At 36.6% G+C, this 21,401-nt stretch overlaps 1 protein-coding gene across 8 annotated transcripts in view; it reads left to right on the top strand.

Annotated features, from left to right (window-relative positions):
* DMD (dystrophin) overlaps positions 1-21,401 on the top strand; it is a 2,428,671-nt gene that overhangs the window by 1,101,139 nt on the left and 1,306,131 nt on the right. For all 8 annotated transcript variants that reach the window (XM_077145121.1, XM_077145123.1, XM_077145120.1 and 5 more), the window contains 2 exons: positions 4,350-4,484; positions 7,355-7,504. In XM_077145121.1, the coding sequence (XP_077001236.1) occupies positions 4,350-4,484; positions 7,355-7,504 (285 nt within the window). The remainder of the gene's footprint in view (positions 1-4,349; positions 4,485-7,354; positions 7,505-21,401) is intronic.

Genomic DNA, 21,401 nt, shown 5'->3' on the forward strand with positions numbered 1-21,401 from the left:
GTGACTTCAGCAAGTTGTAAAGGGATGGGAATGAGAGGAAGTGCTCTCACGGTCCTCTCCTACCCAATTTCGGAGTAGTGGTCTAGTGTTGGTATAAGGGAGGATAAGGACAGGGGAACGCATTCTTGACACGAATAGCCTTTTCTTGTCTGGTCACAGTTGCCATTCCTTTTGGTTGACATGCACACACATCTGAGATGAGGTATGTGTTGTCCACTTTCCATAGCTTAGTACCACTGATCTGACTTGTTCTCTTTAGCCTTAGTGTGGTCTGTTGGGGATTCCACTTGGTCTTATTCATGTGGACTTCAAACCCCCAAATATTTCAAAGGCACCCATCATAATTTACGAACTTCAGCATCATACTCAGACTGACTCTTGCCAGTAGGATTACACCACATACCCTAGATGATGGTCCTTTTGACCCAGGCTTCAGTCATCCCCAGGAATCTTATCTAACCTTCACATATCAACTCAGAGCTTCAACGCACTGGCGGAACTCATCTTTCATACCTCTCAGGCCCTGGAAACTCGAGTTTCCTCTTTGGCCATCCATGCAGCTCAACAGGGAAATGCATATGAGCCACCTCACCCTGAACGTGCCCACCCACTTGATGGGTGATTCTCTTTCAGACCCTGTAAGGAAAAAGAAACAAATCAATTCAGGTTACACAGTCCATGAAAAGCTGAGAAAATGGAATCACCTACCTTTCCAAATTCTCTTTTCTTCACTTCCTCTAAATCCCCTCCCTTCAGCCTTCTCTGTTTAGAACAGGGTTTATGAAAATTCATAATAGCAGTGCTCCCATCATAGAATGTGTGAAATTTAACACTTTTATTTCTTAACTATAGACTCTAGTTGTCAATCCCAGGAAAATTGGTCCTACTGGCAACTTATACCACCAGGCTAAACATGTATGCTATAAAATTCTCTGTGATTGCCTGTCTCTAGGTCTTAAAGTGTGGATTTACTGTACAGTAAATCAGTAAAGTACCGTTTACTGACACCCTCTAATGGCAGTTCATTTCCTTATTTGTAATTTTGTTTGTGAGTTCACCTAAAGCAGTACCTGCTTTTACTGGAAATTCCTCCTGCCGTAGGTTGTTGGAGGATCCCTATGAATCTTTTGTATTTTTCTATACCAGGATCCTAGAGATGCCACATTTTGCCCTCATGTGTGCTATAAGGTTGCATTTCCATTTCTTATGGTGGATCCTTATTTTCTAACCAAGAACCCAAAGAATGCTCAGTTTCCTTGCTTATTCCTTATACTCCAGTGGATGGGTTTTTCTCTAGTTCTTGTTTCCAGGATGTGTGGCTTACACTTTAGGGTTTCCCATCTCCCTGACACGGGTAAAACTAATTCTTCATTTCCCACTCCACATTAGCGTTAAATACTCTAGCTTTGATGTCATATACCCTGTCTTATAGGCCAGCATTTTGTTAAGCTTGCTTTCCTGCACTCTACTTGTGCTTTAACTTCTCTCTTTGTTCCTGCCACCTGAGGACTTTTCACACTTGTTTCCTAGATTAGCTATAGACTTAAAATTATGTCCTTTATAATTTATCCAGCATTTTAATTTTACTGAAGCAGGACGGCAGTTGACCGCATTAGCTCTGTGTACCATTTTAAATGGAAGCTTCTTTTTTCATAGTACTCTCTTTCAAAGCCTTTTCTAGTTCTGTGTTTTCAAAGTAATTTAAGTTCCAAACTATTAAGTGTAGCAGTAATTCCAAGTGACTTTCAGTTCCAATTCAGGCTACGGGACTATCTTTTATTTTATATATTTATTGTATGTTCCTGTAAAGCTGGTACAGTCAGCTTCTTCACCTGTGCCCTTTGGATGCATTAAGGACAGAAGGGGCCATACATCCTGATGGTTAAATCAGCAAGTTAGTTCATTACCTCAGTCTGCATCAGTTAATAGGACACAATACCAATAGCATTCCCTTATCTTCCAAGCTCTAAAGTACCCTTGGGTATTTAAGGAGATATTTATATTTTCCTACTGGGATCCTTGCCCAGAAGGAAGACAGCTTGTCATCCAGCAGGAGTTTTAAAGGACATTTCTATTATCTTTTAAAACAAAATACTGAAGTTCACTCTCTCTGACAAACCATACTTAAATAGTAAGCTATTAAAAAAGGTTGGTAAGCTGGCCCAGCAGGTTAGACTGCTACTTTTCGTCGGTGAAAAGGGAGTGTTTTCCATCATTTGCAAAAGTTATGAACGAAAAAGAAAGAATGGGAAATCTGATAGATTTTTAGTTTCTCTTAAAATAAGCCTTCCTTCCTAGGCTTTTTTTTTATTTTATTTTTGAGGGAGCAGTGGGAAAAGGTGGTGCTGATTGCACTACCTTATTTATAGGTTTACCCAATATTTACAGTCTCAAAGCTAGACCATTTTTTTCTCATTTTTCTCCTGTATCACAGCTTTCTGCATTTTGCCTCAACACATATAACCACATCCAGAAATATGCCTTTAATAAAGCATAGTGTATCACACATATACGAATGCCCACACAATATATTATTCACTTTTACTTGTTTCCAAGCATTATAAACATATAGTAAACTATTATATATAGTTTTGTAGGATTTTTTCTTTTTTCACCCAACATCTTTGTACCTAAGACTAATCTATATTTTTTCTGTTTGATGAGTTATTCATTTTCACTTCTGTATTCTCTGTTCAAATATGACACTTTGTTACTCCATTCTCCTGCCAGTGTTTCCTTTTTTCTTTTTCTTTTTTTTTTGGTTATTACAAAAAGTACCAAAATTAAAATTCTTCTATCTGTTTTTTCTTACACATGCAATGCAGTTTCTCTGAGAATATATACCAAAAAGCAGAATTACTGGGTTGTAGAATATGGGAATGTTCACCTGCATGAAGGTGACAAATTGTTTTCTAAAGCCATCATTTCAATATACATGCCTACCATCAAGGAATATATGAATTTTTGTTGATTCATACCTTCTCTCACACTTGGAATTGTCAGAGTTGTATTTTTGCTGGTTAACATGGTATGAAATATCTCATTGTAATCTTGACTTACACTTCCATGATTACTAATGAGTTTGAACTTAGTATGGTTTTTCAGATAATATATAATTAATTAATCAATTAATTATTCTTTTGATTTGAAATGCTGATTTTTCAGGCATTTTACATTTTTGGGGGAGGTTGTCTGTTAATCTTCTCATTGACATTTTAGAGTTCCTTTTGTATTCTTATTCATCTATTATGAACATTCTGTAATTGTTTTCCTCAATTTTGCAGATGATTTTTTCCCTCATTTTCTTATGGTATCTTTCGATGAATAGAAAGTATTAATTTGAATATAGTCAAATTTATTCATCTCTGTCCTTATGGACTGTTTTTTGAAAAAAAAAATGAGTTATTTAACATATCCTTCTCTATCCCAAGGTCAGAAAGATTCTCATCTATATTTTCTTTTAGAAGTCAAACTTTTTCTTTTTTATATGTCAGTGCTTCTGTAGTTGAATCACTTTTACGAAACACATCAAAAAGCCATTTAAAAATTATCATACCCTTGAACTAGTCATGTTTCTGATAATCTACCTCAACAAAATGATATCTGGATTCATGTCCTTATTCATGATGATGTTCATCAAACATTTATAATAGCAAACAAAACTAAAAATAGTTTTTCAATCAATGGCTATTGTTAAGGAAACGAAGGTATAGCCACTTGAATGAAACTTTAGATTTTTACCAAAAATATGTCTATCTAGTAATATGGAAAAATTATATGATATAAATGTTAATTAGAAGAAATCTATGGTTGAATCCATACTTAAATTTTAACTGTCTATTTATACTTGATAAAGTCTGGGGGATGTAACAGAAAGGTGCTAACAGTTAATGTGCCAGGATGTTGGGATTATATATGATTTTTTTTTTTTTTTTTTAATACATGGACAGGCACCGGGAATCAAACCCTGGTCCTCTGGCATGGCAGGCAAGCGCTCTTGCCTGCTAAGCCACCGTGGCCCGCCCTATATATGGATTTTTTAACATGCTTTTATTTTTCTATTTCCTAGACTGTAATGTTGGTGAATTATTTTTTATATTTAAAAAAGTACACCACCGAACCTTGAATTTATTCATGTAATAAAAGGTTCCCTTAATGAATTGTAGTTATGGAGGTATTAGTTGATCCAAATGACGGGTTGCATTTAAAATTATCTGCTGCAAAGGAGAAGATGAAATATATAAAATACAATGTCATATTTTCAGAAGGGTTAAAAATGTAGGTGCTGAAGTCATGCATTCACTTTTCTATAAAGATATTTCATTCGTGATATATATTTTCTTTCTTAGGAAGTTTGGGCATGTTGGCATGAGCTATTGTCATACTTGGAGAAGGCAAACAAGTGGCTAAATGAAGTGGAGTTGAAACTTAAAACCACTGAAAATGTTCCTGCAGGAGCTGAGGAAATCTCGGAGGTGCTAGAAGTAAGTTGTGAATTACTCTCAAGTATGATAATTTCTATGCAGTATTGGAAGATGCCAAGTAGCAAAAAGAAAAGAAATCCAAAGAAACCGTGCAAGAGAGCAGAGTTGCTCTGTGTCCCCTAGTACTGGGACTTTAGCTGAAAACTTTCTTCTCCTAAAGAACTCTTCAGGTCCAAAGGTTTTAAATAGAATTTAATTAATGTCTTACAGAGGACTCTGCCTTCTGTTATATTATTAACTTCTGTGTTGAGACATTTCTTTGCCTATGTAAATCTACTACAAACCTGTAGAAAACAGTTTGAATGTTCAGTTCTGTTCCTTTGGAATAGAGCTAAACATGACGACAGTCTAAAACCTTATTTCCAGTTTCAAAAGCTACTTCTGTTGAATTGGAACATAGCTTAAAATTATTTAAAATCCTAACTTTACACATTACAGGATATTTTGAGGTGTCATATGGTCATGATTTAATATCAAAAATATACCCTTAAATGTTCACAAAATGAATACATTTTGAAATTTTATTTTGAAAATCTTTAAAAAGTAGAAAGTAAGGAGTTTATACATATGAGGTTTCATTTCTAACTTCTGACATTTAATTAATCATTCATGCTCTGTATATTTTATTGTATATTGGACTTACCATTTGTGTGTAATGAATGTGTAGTTGTAGCATAGAGCACTATGTAGTGTACCCTAAGTGTAAATCTGCCAAAATAAAATGTGTTAATTAACGAAGGCGTGAAGAAAATGTAATATATTTGCTTAGACACCATAGAATTGGAATCCTATAACATCAAAGCAGAAATTTAGAAATACATTTATCCAGCTTCCTGATTTTCACAAGATAATTGGAAAACCTGAGGAACTTTGTCCTGTCCTATTCAGAGTTGTTCATTGTCTGACAATTTTTGTAAAGCAACAATGGGCCGAATCTTTCAAAAAAGATGAAGCAAAATTCTACCACACCAATAAAAGGATGGTGGCCAGAATAAAGGATATAATAAAAGAGTTATCCTCTGAAAAGGTCATATCATGCTTGGAGTACCACATTAAATTCTCAATGCACATTTTAAGAGGTACACTGAAAAACTAGGGTGTGTTCAGAAAGGAATGACCGCAGAGGAGGTGGGAATGGGGAACTTGAGGTAGTAATAGAGGGTAAAGAGAAGGGGAGGGGGAGAAAAAAACAACTCTGATAAGCTATATTGGTGGTCTGCAAGAATTTGGATGGTTGGTGTATAGTACAGGGCAAAATTAAGGTCAATGAGATAAAGTAAAAAGAAAATTGGGATAATAGTCACTAATTAGTAAAAAGAAACCAGGATAAAATTAAGAAACTATTTTAGGTACAATTGATGCTTCATTATATTTAAAAGGTAAGGATACATTCACCAACTCTTGAAATATGCGCATGGGGTTAGTCAAACACAGTGCTTGAAACATTCCTGTGCATACAGTTCCCTTGGTGATCTGTCTAAAATGCAAATTCTGATCCCTTAGGCCTTGGGTGGAAGTTGCTAATTTGCATCCGTAACAGCTGATGACAACGCTGCTTGTTCAGTACCAAACTTCGAGGAGCAAAGGGCTAGAACACAATTTGTCAAGGAGAGAAAAATCTAGATGACTTCTAAATTTCCTTGTAATTCAAGAGTTTTGTAATAGATTCCTTAGTTTTGCTTGGTTGCTTTTGATCTACCTGGTCTTTTTAGTTAGCTTTTGTTAGATGGGATACTATGGATATTATAGGAGAAATTATTAATGATAACATATTTTTTCTATTCAGGAATGCGATGGCCTTTAAAATATTTTAGAGGTCATAGTCATATTTTTGGCACAAACTCATTAAGATATTCTTATAATTTGGCTGCCTTGAAATTTAACAGGACAATAACTTGAGGCTGCTTAAAATTTGAGAAATATTAGATATAAAAGAGAAGATATATTCAAATATGTATGAGACAATTCTTTTTCTTGAAATCAAGAAAAGCATGGAGTGAAACATGACCATCTTTTATTCCAAACACGTATGAGATCTAGCAAGGTGATAATGAATCACTTATTCTCTTGCATGCCTATACCTGATACTCAGATTCATTTCCCTGCACAATATAACCAGGCCACTTTGTCAGTTTTGAGCAGTATATCAATTAGTGATGTGTTCAAGTATAAATGATGAAAATTAGACAACAGCTTAAGGTCATCAGGTTATATCGCCTCTCTACAAAAAAAAATGGAGGAAGGTTGGCCAGTGATGACGATGGTTCAATCATCTGATGAAACACTCAGGCACGCTCTCTCTTCATGAACATGATGTCACTTAGCCTCAGTTTGTATCAACTCCCAGTCCAAAGATGACTCCTCTATTCCAGGCTACGTATATGTAAAAAAGTGTGGAGAGCAGAGGGGATTCCTTCTGGAGAGACCATGCCCTTTGGTCATTTGTGAAGGACCACTCTGTCCATGGAAGTTCCACCTGGATATATTACCAGAATCATGTCACCTGGTCATCATTAATTGTGAGAATAATTGAGAAATTGAATTGACTAAGGTTCAACTGAGTAGTAAAAGCTTTCCAGTTTTTACTGTAGAGGACATCAAGGAAGAAGGTGGTTGTGAAATTTTTGTTTTTAAGTGTCCAGACCACAAGATCTGCCACAAACCTAGGCAGATTGGCATAAAGCAACATCATTAAAAAAAAAAAAAAAACAATTACCAGTAATCTTCCATGGCTTAATATCCCAATTACATTTTGGTTCAAATTGCTTAGGACTTAACTATAGGCAATTTAGAAGATAGTGGGTATTTTGTACAAATTCAATATTTGTAGAAAAAGATGAGAAACAGTAATTTTTGCAAATGTGTTTCAGTCGCTTGAAAATTTGATGCAACATTCAGAGGATAACCCGAATCAGATCCGAGTATTGGCACAGACCCTAACAGATGGTGGAGTCATGGATGAACTGATCAATGAGGAGCTTGAGACGTTTAATTCTCGTTGGAGAGAACTACATGAAGAGGTATGATGAGAAGGGTGAAAAATCTCAAATAATTTGCATGAATGTCTAGCAAATACTTTCAGGCCTCTCAGATAAAATGAGGAGTAGTTTAAATATTAGCTCTGACACTGGCTCAATTCTTCACATGTGTATTATATCATTTTACCTTACAAATGCGCTGCAAAGTAGGGTTTTTATGAAGCAGCTGTGATACACCAAGTGCAGTAACTTGCTCAGGTCCACAAACTAGGGTAAAAACAAAAAGCTCAAACCCCGCACCTGACAGTGTGGAACTCATAACTCATTTACGGGAAAGAGAGTAGAACTCGACCCTATGGAAACAAAGAACAAGCTTTTTAAGGGCTGATGGTGGATTAGTGGAAAAGCACAGGAATGTGGTAGGCTGGCTGATCCCTGGGGTAGGTGAGGGATTTACTAAGGTTGTGATTAGAACTGTGTTCTAGTTTGCTAGCTGCTGGAATATGCCAGAAACAGAACAGCTTTGTAAACAGGGAATTTATTAAGTTGTAACTGTACAGTTCGAAGGCTGTGAAAATGTCCCAATTAGAGCAAGTCTATAGAAATGTACAAATTAAGGCACCAGCAAGAGGTTATCTTCACTCAAGAAAGGCCAGTGAAGTTCAGGGTTTCTCTCTCAACTGGACAGGCACATACATGGCCAATGGACTATTTTTCAAGAAGAAATCCTATCTCAGAGTGAAGGTGATTTCCTTTTCTACTAACTTGAGTGCATCTACTACATGTCAAGCACTGTTCTAAATCTACTACATGCCAAGCATTGTTCTAAAATGGGTGATAAAATGGGTGATAAGAGAAAGTCTGCTGGCTTTCTTTCCAGGCTTCTTGTTTTATGAAGCTCTCCTGGGGACGTTTTCCTTCTTCATTTCCAAAGGTCTCTGGCTGTGTGAGCTCTGTGGCTCTTGTGACTCTGAAGCCTTCTTTAAAATGTTTCCTCTTTTAAAAGATTCCAGTAAACTGATCAAGACCCACGTGGAATGGGCAGAGTCACGTCTCCCAAAGGCTTATACCCACAATTGGGTGTGTCACTTCTCTGCGCAGATCATCAGATCAAGTTTCCAACCTACATTGTTGAATAGGGATTAAAAGAAAGGCTGCCTCCATGAGTTGGATCAGCATTAAAACATGGCTTTTCTAGGGCACATAATCCTTTCAAGCCAGCACAGACCCCTTGGCTGGAAATGTTTTCCTTTGCAGTAATTAGGCAACCTGGAGTCAGTAAGGTCCAGGAGGAGGAAGTGGGAAATAAGGACCTACCCAGGTAGGAGCCTCTCAGGCCTTGGGTAGTGTCCTAGTCAGAAAGGAGTCTGTCTGAAGTGTAGTCAAATGAAATCGAAATTATGACAGTCTTGGTCAATAGGGAATAATTAATCTAGTATCTAAAGCCAGATCTTATTTGACCCCAGAGCTCTTTTCTCTACCCAAGATGAACCTGTATGTGTGTGTATCTTCATGTCCATCCTCCTTTCCTCTCCTCACACACATACAAACATGCACATATGTGTGTCATGGTCATATATGATTGTAAATAATACATGTGATTCTGTTAGTACCCCAGATATTGTTTATTCTCCTCAACCAATGCAAAAGAGTTCTTATCTATATATAATGGAGTAATTTTCATGTTTTAGAATTCACACAGCTTGGCAAGATTTTTAAAGTCAAAATTAAAAGAAAATATCTTATTTTTCCTAATCTAATGATGTTTGGTTTATACTCCCCCAAAACAAGAATGGACTATTTTTCAAGAAGAAATCCTGTCTCAGAGCAAAGTTGATTTCCTTTTCTACTAACTGAGTGCATCTACTACATGTCAAGAACTGTTCTAAAATAGGTGATAAATAAGACAATATTCCTGTACTTCATAACTTATGGACATTGGTTAGTCAGGCAAAGATTAATTGATTATCCTATTATGGGCAGGACATGAAAAAAGTAATACCTGGTATCTATATAATGTACAAAAAGCTGTGTTAAAAATTATCACAGAAGAGTGCATGTGTGGTTCAGTGGTAGAAAGCTCACCTTCCATGTGGGAGACCAGGGTTCAGTTTCTGGACCATGCATCCAAAAAAAAAAAAAAATTATCCCAGAGGATTAGAGAAGCAAAGAAAAAAGGCACATGCTTGTCTAGGTCAGCAAAAGAAGGCAATTGGGGTCGCTCTGCTGGAGATTAGTTGTGAACTACCTTTTAAAATAAGAGTAGGGGGCAGCCAGCTGAGCAAATGCAGGGGGTTCGATTCTAGGCAGGGATCAGTACACATTCAAAGGGTTGAAAATGTGAGCGTGCTTACATGTGGGAATCTGTAAGCCATTTGGTTTTTGCTAAAGCATAAAGTACAAATGGGAGAGTGGCTGAAGGTGAACCTGGACAAGTAGGTGTGAGCAAGACTTCTGAGGGAGATCTTTGCCTTACAAACAGTCTGGACTATAGTCATTTATTCAGGGAACAAATAAAGGGTTTAAAATATGAGGCGGGAGCGGGGTGCGAGGATGGCTCAGTGGTAGAATTCTCGCCTGCAATGAGGAGACCCAGGTTTGATTCCCGGTTCATGCACTTCCCAAAAAACAAACCAAGAAACAAGCAAGACAAACAAACAAAAATTCAACAAATGGTGCTGCAATAATGGGATACTCACATGGAAAAAGAATGAAATGTGACCCTGCCATACAGCATACCAAAAAAAAAAAAAAAGTGGGACAGAGGGAGAAGAGAGATCCAATGAGCAGATCAGGTTACCTGTGAGTAGGCTGTAGAAGGTAGGTGACCTAAGAGCTAGTGAGATTACAGGCCCTGAGACCAATTAAGTGATAAAGGGGGTGATAACTAGTGAGTTTCCTCTGTGAACAATTGGGCTCAATCTCCCTGGGAAGTTAAAGGGATCATATCGAATACAAATACTGTAGAACATGTTCAGAATTATCCCAGTGAGCTAATGGAAGCTTGGGTATTTATCCACCAATTTTCCTTTCTCCCTGTTTGAGGGTTGCTCTGGGGGTATAAAATTTCCTATAATTCTGGGTAGTTTACCATAATAAAATTGAAAGATGTCAATGCTTAAGGTGGGGATCTAGATGTGCCCACAGAAACTTGCCACCAAAGCTGCAGGTGAACTAAAGTGAGCCAAAGTGTTATGCAGCAGGGCATCAGTGAAGGTTGTTGCATTACACATGTGACATCTGTGTGAGGATAGCCCATTCTCCAGTAAAGGACAGATACAGCCGTGGAATTAAAGAGACTGATCCAGAAATATTACATAGATGTGGCGTTTATCCAGCCACACATTAGTTAAAACTGCGGAGTGCATGAGATCATCCCAGGTAAACCAAGTGTAAAGGAGTAATGGGTAGAATTTAGGCGTCACACTCTGAATCATGTATTAGGCTGAGGAAGCAAAGTATACACAGGAGATGAGAAGAAATGGTCAGAGAGGTAAGAGGAGACCCATGTTACAACCAAGAAGTTTGAGAGACAGCCACTTATAAAGAAGCGTCATCATACAAAGGTCAAATCCAATACCGAGGTCTGGTAGAATGAAGACTGAATAAGAATGTCACCAGTGATCTTTAATGGAGTCATTTTGATGGACTATTTGGTGAGAAGAGAGGGGACATGGTAAACATGGGTTGCAGAACACACTGGAGGAGAGGTAGAGGGGAAAGCAATTGTGTATCACCCCTGTAAAGAGCTTGGCTATGAAGGCAAAGGACATACTAAGCCAGGGAAGTATGCAGGACACCTGTGGCTATTTAGATATGGGAGAAGAACTCAGAGAAGAAATCCTGAATAGCAGAGCCTCCTCTCCTTCCAATCCTGAAGTAAAGCAGGTGGGGGTGGGGCAGACCAGCATGAATGTACCTGCAGTCTCCAACCACTTTTTAATCCTACCACTGTCTTTGGTGGGTAGTTTATCCATATCAACATAAGGGGTTGGGATTGGAAAAAAGGCCATACCAAACGGTCTCTTGGACCTTCATCCTTCTTAAATTGTTATAGTGCTATTGAATATGAGAAGTAGACACTCCTAGGTGGCAACTAATTCAAAAGTCATTTAAATTTACATTTTGACACAGAATTGAAGTGGAATTTTATTTCTATTTGCATGCAAGTGTCAGGTTCAGGATTTTACTTCAGGCAAAAAATCAAAAGTCACATTGTAAAACTGATTTTGTCTAAACTATTAAAAGGTCCAATTTGTAGTCTTTAACAATGTTCAGCATCCAGCTATCCCATCTTTAGGAATAGATGAGTCTCTGCCCTAATCTTGGCATCAGCCTAATTGGTGTCATTCTCTTGCAACCCTTTAATAAAAACAAAATTGCTGTGTATTTATTTTTCAAAGTTCTTTGGTGTAGAAGCAGGGCTCCCCACAAAATAAGTAGTGATGCAAATTAACAACAAACCATGATTGAGCACGTGCTCTACTGAGTTATTAAAGCAAAGGATTTTGAATCGGAAAAGCATGGGTTGGAATGACCCTTTGTATGAGTTAGGGTCCAACAGGGCTTAGAAACTATACAATAATTTGAACAGTGCAAGTTTAATATAAAGAAGTTTTGAATTATTTACTGGGAATTGCTTTTTAAGTGAAAATAGAACTCTTAAGACTCCATCGTGACTGAGACATACTACCCATGGAAGGAACAAATTTGAAAATGAAGTGTCTCTGTCCAAGGCTGGGGTTCAAACCTCTTTGGAAAGAGTGTGTTTGCCACTCACCTAGATAGCATAGGAGTTCTCTGGGTTGCCCTGACTCAGAGCTGGTCCACCATCAGTAGACTAAAGCTGGTTTGAAGGGAATCTTGGGGTGGGATGCCAACAAGATTTGCAGGGAAGCAGCCAGTGGGAGATGCTCTTGAATTTGCTAGAAAGCTGGCTGGGGCATCATTTGATTCCTTTGGAAGCTATGGACAGGAGGAGCTGCTGAACTTGGGGGAAGCTTGTCTGGGCTCCAGGAAGCTGTCCAAGAAGGAAACAACAGGACATGCCTCTGGGGGCACCCATAGAACTTATCAGAAACCACCTGCAGGGGATGCTGCTGAAGCCCATAGGGAAAGGGATGGTGAGCTCCACTGGCAGATGTCCCACAAGCAAACCCAGAGCCGCAAGAGCAAGCAAGAAAGAAATGCACAGTGATACCAGGAAGACAACCCTCTTCTTCCCACAGTATCCCTCTAGTGCCCTCTGCTAACAAAGCTTAACTTCGTGCCAACTGGCAAATGAGAACAGTTACAGTGTCACAAATGGGACATTAAACTGGTAACTGATACATCGCTCTGTAACTTATTGACTATGGGTCCTAGGTCACATTTGCAAGCTCCCCTTTCCTTATCGGTGATAACAGACCTGGTTTCGTAGGATTCTTGTGAGAAAAATATAAAATACTGTGTGGAAAGTGATTTCTATGGTACCAAGGACATAAATACATACAAAAAGCAGGTATTCAATAAATGATTAGCATATTTTTTCTTTACTGGATTGTATACTGATGTGCCTAACCTCAAAGAAATCAGTGAGTGAGTGTGTGTATGCATGCATATATGTGTATGTCTTACAAAGGGCAGGGGCGGACAAGCAGATACATATTTCCCAATATGACAAAAAAATGGAATGAATGCAGTGCCATTAATGAAATAAAACACAGAAGAAAAAGGAAATTTTTATCATCCTCTAAATCTTAATAATTGAAAGGAGTTCTCCATTTCTCCTTAATCATAATAAATTAAGCAGAATTCTACAGTAACAAGTAATAAAGTTGCAACACGTCTGAAACCACTAAGCTCATATAATATATCTAGCCAATAATAATCTGAGAGTTGTTTGACAATGAAAATAAAGCATGTTCAGTGCTTTAGGACTTGGATGATAAAGCTACTATGTCAGAGACAATATCCTCGAATTCTGTCATGCTTGTCTACAATAAGCTGATGTGACTTTCAAGATATGATTTTAGTTCAAACAATGGGTACAAAAAGACTTTTCTATTTCTCAGAGTATAATCCAAGCCCTTCGGTCAATTTGAAACTAGTTAGGTAGTAGAGAAAAACCTAATAATTGGTTAGCTAGCTCAATCATTTAAGGGTTCCCACTGACTATTTAGTTGAAAAGTATGGTGTTTTGTTGCAATGTGGATGGAGCTTTGGTATAAATTATCTAAGGGGCTGGGGGAAATAAAATGATTACAGTAAGAGTTTGAAAATTGAACATTTTTTTAAAAACCCCAGGTTGTTCATTAAAGTGTTATTAGTCAAGAATTCTGAATTTAAGCCATAATTTTCTAACTATATTTGTTGGTTAAAGAAAAACAGCTTTTCCACTAATGAATCAAGAACCCTCTTCAATTGGAGAAAGCCTTAGCCTATATTTTTCATCAAATAAATGTCCATGTCACAGGTTTGTGAAGTTTTGTTGTTGTTGTTTTTGCTGCCAGCCTAATGCTTCCTATAGTGGCAATTATGCAGAATGAAGGTAACGTTCAATTGCCTGTTAAATCAATCAGACAGCCAGAGTTTTTATTGCCTATGAATATTTAAAAGAGATGCACGATCCCATTCCTAATTTGAGATTGTGAGTTTGCATTCAGATAAGTAATAAATTATTTCCATTGCTTTAAGAAGCGTCTTTCACTCTACATAATCATATAGCAGTGTATTTTCTATTCCTCATAGTAACAATTTGAAATGTGGCTAGTACACCAGGAAACAGCTCCAGAACTCATACCAAATCATGTATTTTTATGACTTATTACAATAGCTTCACTCTCCACCAGAGCCACCAAACTGTAGATGTGTTAGTGGCACAACAAAATGCAGAATAAGAGCCACGATAATTGAATAGTTAACAAGGGCCAGGCATTGATCTAAGTGTCTGATATGCTGTGTTAGTGTGGAAGCTGCCAAAATGTCATAGAACTGGGATGGTTTTGAAAAGGGGAATTTAGTAAGTTACAGGTTTACAGTTCTAAGGAAGTGAAAGTGTCCAAATTAAGGCACCAATGAGGGGTTACCTTCACTCAAGAAAGGCCGATGGGTCTGGAGCACCTCTCTCAGCTGGGGAGTCACGTTGCTGTTATTTGCTGGTCCTTTGCTCCTGGGTTCTGTTGCTTTCAGCCTCTGTTCCTGTGGGGCTTCCTCATTTTGCTTCTCCAGGGCTGGCTTTCATCTCTTGGCTTCCCTTGGCTCTCTCCAGGTTCTGGCTTGCTTAACATCTCATGGCAATGTCTGCTGGGCTCCAAGCATCTCCAAACATCCGTGTCTCTGTTCTCCAAGTGTTGGCATCTGTGTCCACTCGGCTCTGAAGTTTTTGTTGGCTCTCTCTCTGTAGGCTCTGAGGCTTTTGTCATTTCTGGCTGTCTCTAAAATGTTTCCTCTTTTAAAGGATTCTACTAACCTAATCAAGACCTACCTGGAATGGGTGGAGTCACATCTCCATCTAATCAAAAGGCCGCACCCACAATTGGGCATGTCACATCTTTGTGGAGATAATCTAATCAAAATTAAATTATCCAACCTACAGTATTGAATCAGGATTAAAAGAAACAGCCGTCCCCACAAGAATGACTCAGGATTACAATGTGGCTTTTCTGGGGTGCATAGTATTTTCAAACCAGCACATATGTATTTTCTTATCTAATTCTCAGAAGAGTCTTATGATGTCAGGTCTTTTATATCCCCATTCTATAGGCATGGAAAGGGTGTCAAAACATGCAGAGTTAAGAAGAGACAATGGAGTATTTAGACTGAGGTCTCTTTACACTTGGAGCCTGACACGTGACTATTTGACTACATCTCCACTCATGGTGATCCTTTGCTTATATTAGAAATAAAGCTGCCTCGTGAGATGTGAATATTGAATTTAACTAGTTTCTCATTTTTTTTAAGGAAAGCTTAAAATATGAGCTTAAAGGAATTAGGACTGACTGATTAAAGAAAAACATTTTACAGTCTTAAATATTAAAGCCACACATTTAGAAGTTCCAAACACTCGACAGTTCTCTTGATTACTAATGAGTTCATCTTCCCTGTAGATTATTAATGCCCTCATTTCTGATCACTTCAGAATTTTTCTATAAGTTCTTCCAACTGACAATAAATATCAGAGTAAAAAGGAGAGGCAAAATCTGAATTGGTTAATTCTGCTTTAATGGTAACCTTCTTAATAGCCAACTTGAGGGACCCATTAATTTTTCCAGTTATTTTTGACTTTGGATTGTTCACTCAGTGTCAAATCTGTCTTAGTAGAGAAGGACCAGAATGGAAAAATTTAGATTGAAGGACTATTGTAAATTAATCCAAGAAAGTAAATGATATTGTATCGTTCATGAGGTCAAAAATTTTTGGAATGCCTTATCCTCATAAAACAATATGATTTGTGATTTCATCAATGTGTTTATTTCTTTAAAAATATCAGACTATAAAATTAATCCTAATACCTACTGATTATTGAGCACTAGTTTTATATTAAGCATTTATAAACCATATCAAGCTTAATAGATTAGCTCACTTTACAGATACTGAGAAGAGGCTGATTTATATTTCCACAGACAAAAAAGACAAAGTATTCTAATATGTTCTCTGCAATATACCCAGATGATGGAAAACTTCCTACGAGTATACTTATAAATGTATTCTGCTTGCAAGGAAGTGTGAGTAAAGCCTTAATGGCCAAGTATTATGAATTGAATCATGTCCCCCTGCAAGGACATGTTTAAGCTCTAACTCTTGGTATGGTAAATGTGAACCCATTTGTAAACAGGAACTTTGAAGGTGTTGTTAGTTAAGGTGAAGCCAAACTGAAGGAGAGTAGGCCTTAATCCATATGACTGGAGTCTTCATAAACAGAAGGAATGTGGGCAGTCCAGAGGAGACAGACAGGATGGGAGACAGCCATGTGACAGAGGCAGAGACTGTGTTACAGCATGTGGCCAACCCACTACCAGAGTACTACAAAGCATGTTCCTGTCGACACCTTGATTTTTGACTTCTAGCCTCCAAAACTGTGGGATTTTATGTTCTTTAACCCAACTAGTTTGTGGTATCTGTTGCAGCAGCCCTGGCAAACTAAGATACCAGGACAAAAACAGAAAACAAAACAGAACAGAAAACGGTTGGATGATGCTGAAACCATTAGAGTGCATGGGATTACAAACTCTGGCCCTTGTAATTGTCCTGGGGCTACAAGCAAATACTCAGAACTCAGACTGTGGGCTAATCACACCACTTAATAGAAGATAAATCTCAGCCATAGGCTCAAGCCAATGAGGGAACTAAACCAGAGATATTACTTAAAGTTGGGATATATCATCAGTAAAATGATGGGCAGGGAATATTCTGTTTGTCTGCAGAGGGTACTGACATGAAAATATGTCTGCCTTTCTTCCTGTTCTGAGTGTAAAAGTAATAATATGAATAATTATAATCATCTCATCTTAAAATGTGTAAATTTAAGCTGAGTATTGTGAAGATCTTTTTGGGGGGTATATATCACCATTGGAGGAATCCCCAAGTCAAGAAATTAAAGTATTTTTAAGTTGTTAGTATTCTCAGTAGTAGACAGAAACAAATGCAAATCCTTTCTAAAGAAAAAAAAATGCCTGTAGTGTTCTCATAGATTAAATCCAGTGAAATTTAAACTCACGATAATAAAAATCATAAGCACAAGAAACAATTCATGTCAAAGGAAAGTCAGAGCAGATTTAAACCACCTCCCCTAGAACTTCAGATATTAAATTTCAGATATGAGGATTATCAAACATGTAATATAAACTAGGTAAAAATATTAAAGAAATAAATGTTGCTGAAAAAATGAATAACTAATTAAACACTGTCAAAAGTGAAGGGGAAGATTGGAAAAAGATTGAAATAAAACAAATGAAATTTTAAATTACCATTCTAAATCTTTAAAAACTAAAGGTGCCTGTTTAGTATATATATATAGTTAAGGGAAAATAAGTTCAGAGACTATTGAAAGATTACATGCAGAAAGGTAAACCAAAAGCTAAGGAAGTAGAAAATATGAAAGAGAAGGTAACAGATATGAGGTATCAATTCACTAGGTATAACTTTTGTCTAATGGGAGGGTCTTAAAAATGAATAAAGTAAATGGAGTTAATATGTGAAGGACAAATATTATGACAGTGTCATGATAATGAAAGAATTTTCCAGAGCCAGTGATATAATCAACCTAAATATGAAGCAGAATACAACATGCAAAATAAATAAATAGAAATTGCAGAATTTCAAAGACAAAGAGAAGCTTATATTAGCAATCAGAGAAGTGAGGCAGCCCCAGATCACCTATGAAGGAGTGAGATTTAGACTGTCATCAGACTTCTACATTACAATAAGTGTCAAAAAACAGAAGAGAAAAATAAAGTATGTACTTATACTGGGAAAGTGTTGAGAGTTTATTTCATTTAAAAGAGATGATAATATGAGAAGAATTTTAAGGTAGTTGTAAAAAAAGGCCAGGATGAAGTAGGGGAATGATGAATTAGTTGTTAAACTCCTGAATACAACTAAACAGACAATGATTGAATAAAAGAATAAGTGTATGTCTAATTTGTAAGGTTAAAATTGATGTCAGATCTAAACTACTAGATAAAAATACCCTATAATCTTGGTGAGATAGGTGATTAGAATTAGAACATTCACCAGTCCTTGTGTTGTTTTTAAGGAGGGTAGAGACACTGACTAAATTTAGTCTCTGTTATTTTAAAATGGCATGTTTAAAATTTCAAGGATAACTACTAGTAGAGCCTATCACTCTTTCTGGCAGTTAAATTTAAAAAATGGAGTAAGAAAGAGGAAACCTCACACTCAATCCATAACAAGGTGAGAAAGAAGGAAAACACAGCAAAAAAAGTGGGATGAATATAAAATAAAACATAAGGTGATAGAAAAACTGCATCAGGGATCATAATAAATGCTAGCAAATTTTACTCTTCAAACTCAGAATATAAGAGTGGAGATATTCAGACTAGAGTAAAAACAAATCAATATACAAAATATGTTGTTTCTAAGAGATGCCTCAAGCATAGAGAAATGAATACACTGATGGTAAAGGGGTGGAAACCAATATTACAGAAAAGAGTTATCAGTACAAAACTCATGTACCTAATTTAATACCCAGCAAAGTAGACATTAAGTTCTACAGATTGTTAGGGATGAAGCAGGGCAAAATATAGCAGTTGTAGACTTGTATGTACCCAGGAGAATAGCTTCAAATATATAAATCACAGAACAAAATGGAGAAGTCTGCAATTATGTCCAATTAGTGGGAAATTTCAATGCTCTTATCTTTCAACACACCAGGCAAAAATTAGTAAATTGTGGATGTAAATAACAAATCCAGAACCCTAAAATTGTACATTGTTCTCAAACACATTGAAGTTTCAATGCATTTCAGATATTTGGTATTCTTATAGAATTAAACTTTTAAGTTTGTAAGAGTTATCATCAATAACAAAAAGTTAACGGAAGTAAATAATTCACAGGTTTTAATTAATGTAAGAAAAAAAGGGCTAAACACTAATGAACTCACGACTCATCTCAAGAAGATAGGAAAAAATAAAATAAATGCAAAGAAAGTAAAGGGAAAGAGAACATTTTAAGAGCAGAAATAAATGAAACTGAAAACATGACTTAATCAAGAACATTAAAATGCCTATTTCCATACTTTAAACTACACTAATAAACTAATTTCTGGGGAGATGGATTAAGAAAAATAGTAGAGAAGGCACAAAAATATAACCTTAAGGATGAGAAAGTGATCATATTAGATAAAGGAAGAATAGATTTTAAGAAGGTGATAGGAAAAATGTTGTAAACTCTATGCAAATAAATTTGAAGACAAACGAAATGGATGAATTTCTAGGAAAAAAATTTAGCCACAAAACTGATGATGCAAAATGATATAGAAAGCCTTAAGGAAAATAGAAATTTTATCAGAGGTTAAAAACCGTTCCATAGAGAATACACCCAACTCAGATTGTTTTACACTAAAATTCTAACACACTTTCAAGAAACAGATGAATCCAACCTTCATCAAACTCTTCCAGAGAAGACTGGAATGTATAAAGGCATATATAGGAGTAGAAAATATAAGGGTAGACAATGTCCGTTGTCCAAAAATGAGAGTGGCAAGTCAGTAATTTGAGTAATAAGAATAGTGAAGATATCCTGTTGACATTTTAGGATAGTGGAATTTTAAGCATGTGTGTAATCAGAGGGGAAATCCAATAGAGACACACAGTTTTTGTATATTAAAGCAGGGTCTTAGAGTAAAGGAGATAGGGGCAAAAATGAAGGGATGTCTTTGTTAATGGAAAGAAGAAAAAGTGAGAGGAAGTCATTTGGAGGTAGAGAGTACGTTGAGAACATTTACCCATGAAGATCTCTATGCGAGAAAGGGTGGCCTAAGAAGGGGGAATGGGAGAACAGAAAACCAGTGCTGTGTAGGAAGGGGCAGTGGAGAGTATTTGGAATAGGAGGTCTTCTGTTGTGAAGATCAATTTTAAATAAGCAGAAGTGTCAGCAACAATATTGTGGACTCAGTCGTGGCCAATAAGATGATTTGCAACGGAACCGCCCAGTAACGTGACTTTCTTTCACAACTTTTTGCAAAATATCATTATATTCAGAATAATAGCCATACAGACACAGGGATAATCACATGATAGGGAACTTTTATTCATATTATCTTTAATTATTATCACCATAATGTATTTGAATCAATCCAAAAAGAATTAAGAGACTGGTCTTTGGATTCTTTTCTTCCCGTTATGCTCATATCTGGAAGTCCCTCATTTGTTGCTCATTTTTCCTCTCCCAGTATGTCACTGTGACCTGGTACCTCTAATTTGAATTTCATATATATATGTATTTTTTTTAATTTCTCTTACTTATCCAAATTAGTTTGGATTCTTAGTGCAGCGTTTTAGCTATTGGCTGTTTTCCCCAAAATTATTGTAATCAGTGCCAGCTCCATAATTTCCAGGGTCAGTGAAGAAACAAAATGCAGGAACCCTTGTTCAACAAGTAGGAATTTCAAGACAAGGTCAGCAGAGCACTAAACCAAGTGTGGGCACCAAACTAAGCGCTGGGTACTGTATGATTTCACAGGTCACATACCCACACATGGGTTATTTTTATATTTGGTTAATTTTAAACCTGAATTGCTTTTGAAAGTTTTCAGGGGTTACAGAACTTTAGATTCATTTCCATTGATTACCTTACTATTTATTCATTTTTTAAAATGGTTTCACTTGGGCTATTCTAACAAGGACAAATACTTTACCGTGTTAAAGGTAGCATCTTCATCTTATTCCTTGTGTGTTAATAATGGATATGGTTTCTAGGATCACATTTTTCAGTGTTTTTATTTTGAGACTTTCTTTCCTTACAGTGGAAGAAAGGATATTGGATATCTCAAATCTGGACATTCTTATGTTCAACGCTCTGTGATAAAACTATTATCTTTCTATAAAATGTTGCACTGCAAAGCAGACTCTTATACCAAATATCTATGTGCAAGGCGACTCCATTTTTGAGCTGAGTAATCGACTATGCAACTTGCTCTCATAATAATTTTAACTGAATAATTGGGCAAGAGTGATTTCACTGAGCAGAAAACCTCATCTGTATAATATTTATACACAGGTAATAAACTCTATAGAACTGCCCTCTTAGTGTAAAAAATAGACATGGCAGTATATTCTATTTACTTTTTAAATCAGAAAGAAGTTTTATCCTTCTACTTTTGCTGTATCTTCTATTAGCTGAGAAAGGCTTCTTTCTTGCCCCTCCATCAGTGTGTGAATTGCCTTGATTCTTGAGTTTAAAAATATTTTAACATGTATCTTGTATTTTGAGTTCATCC

The sequence above is a fragment of the Tamandua tetradactyla genome, chromosome X (assembly GCF_023851605.1).
Source record: "Tamandua tetradactyla isolate mTamTet1 chromosome X, mTamTet1.pri, whole genome shotgun sequence".
In the NCBI taxonomy this organism is placed as follows: Eukaryota; Metazoa; Chordata; class Mammalia; order Pilosa; family Myrmecophagidae; genus Tamandua; species Tamandua tetradactyla.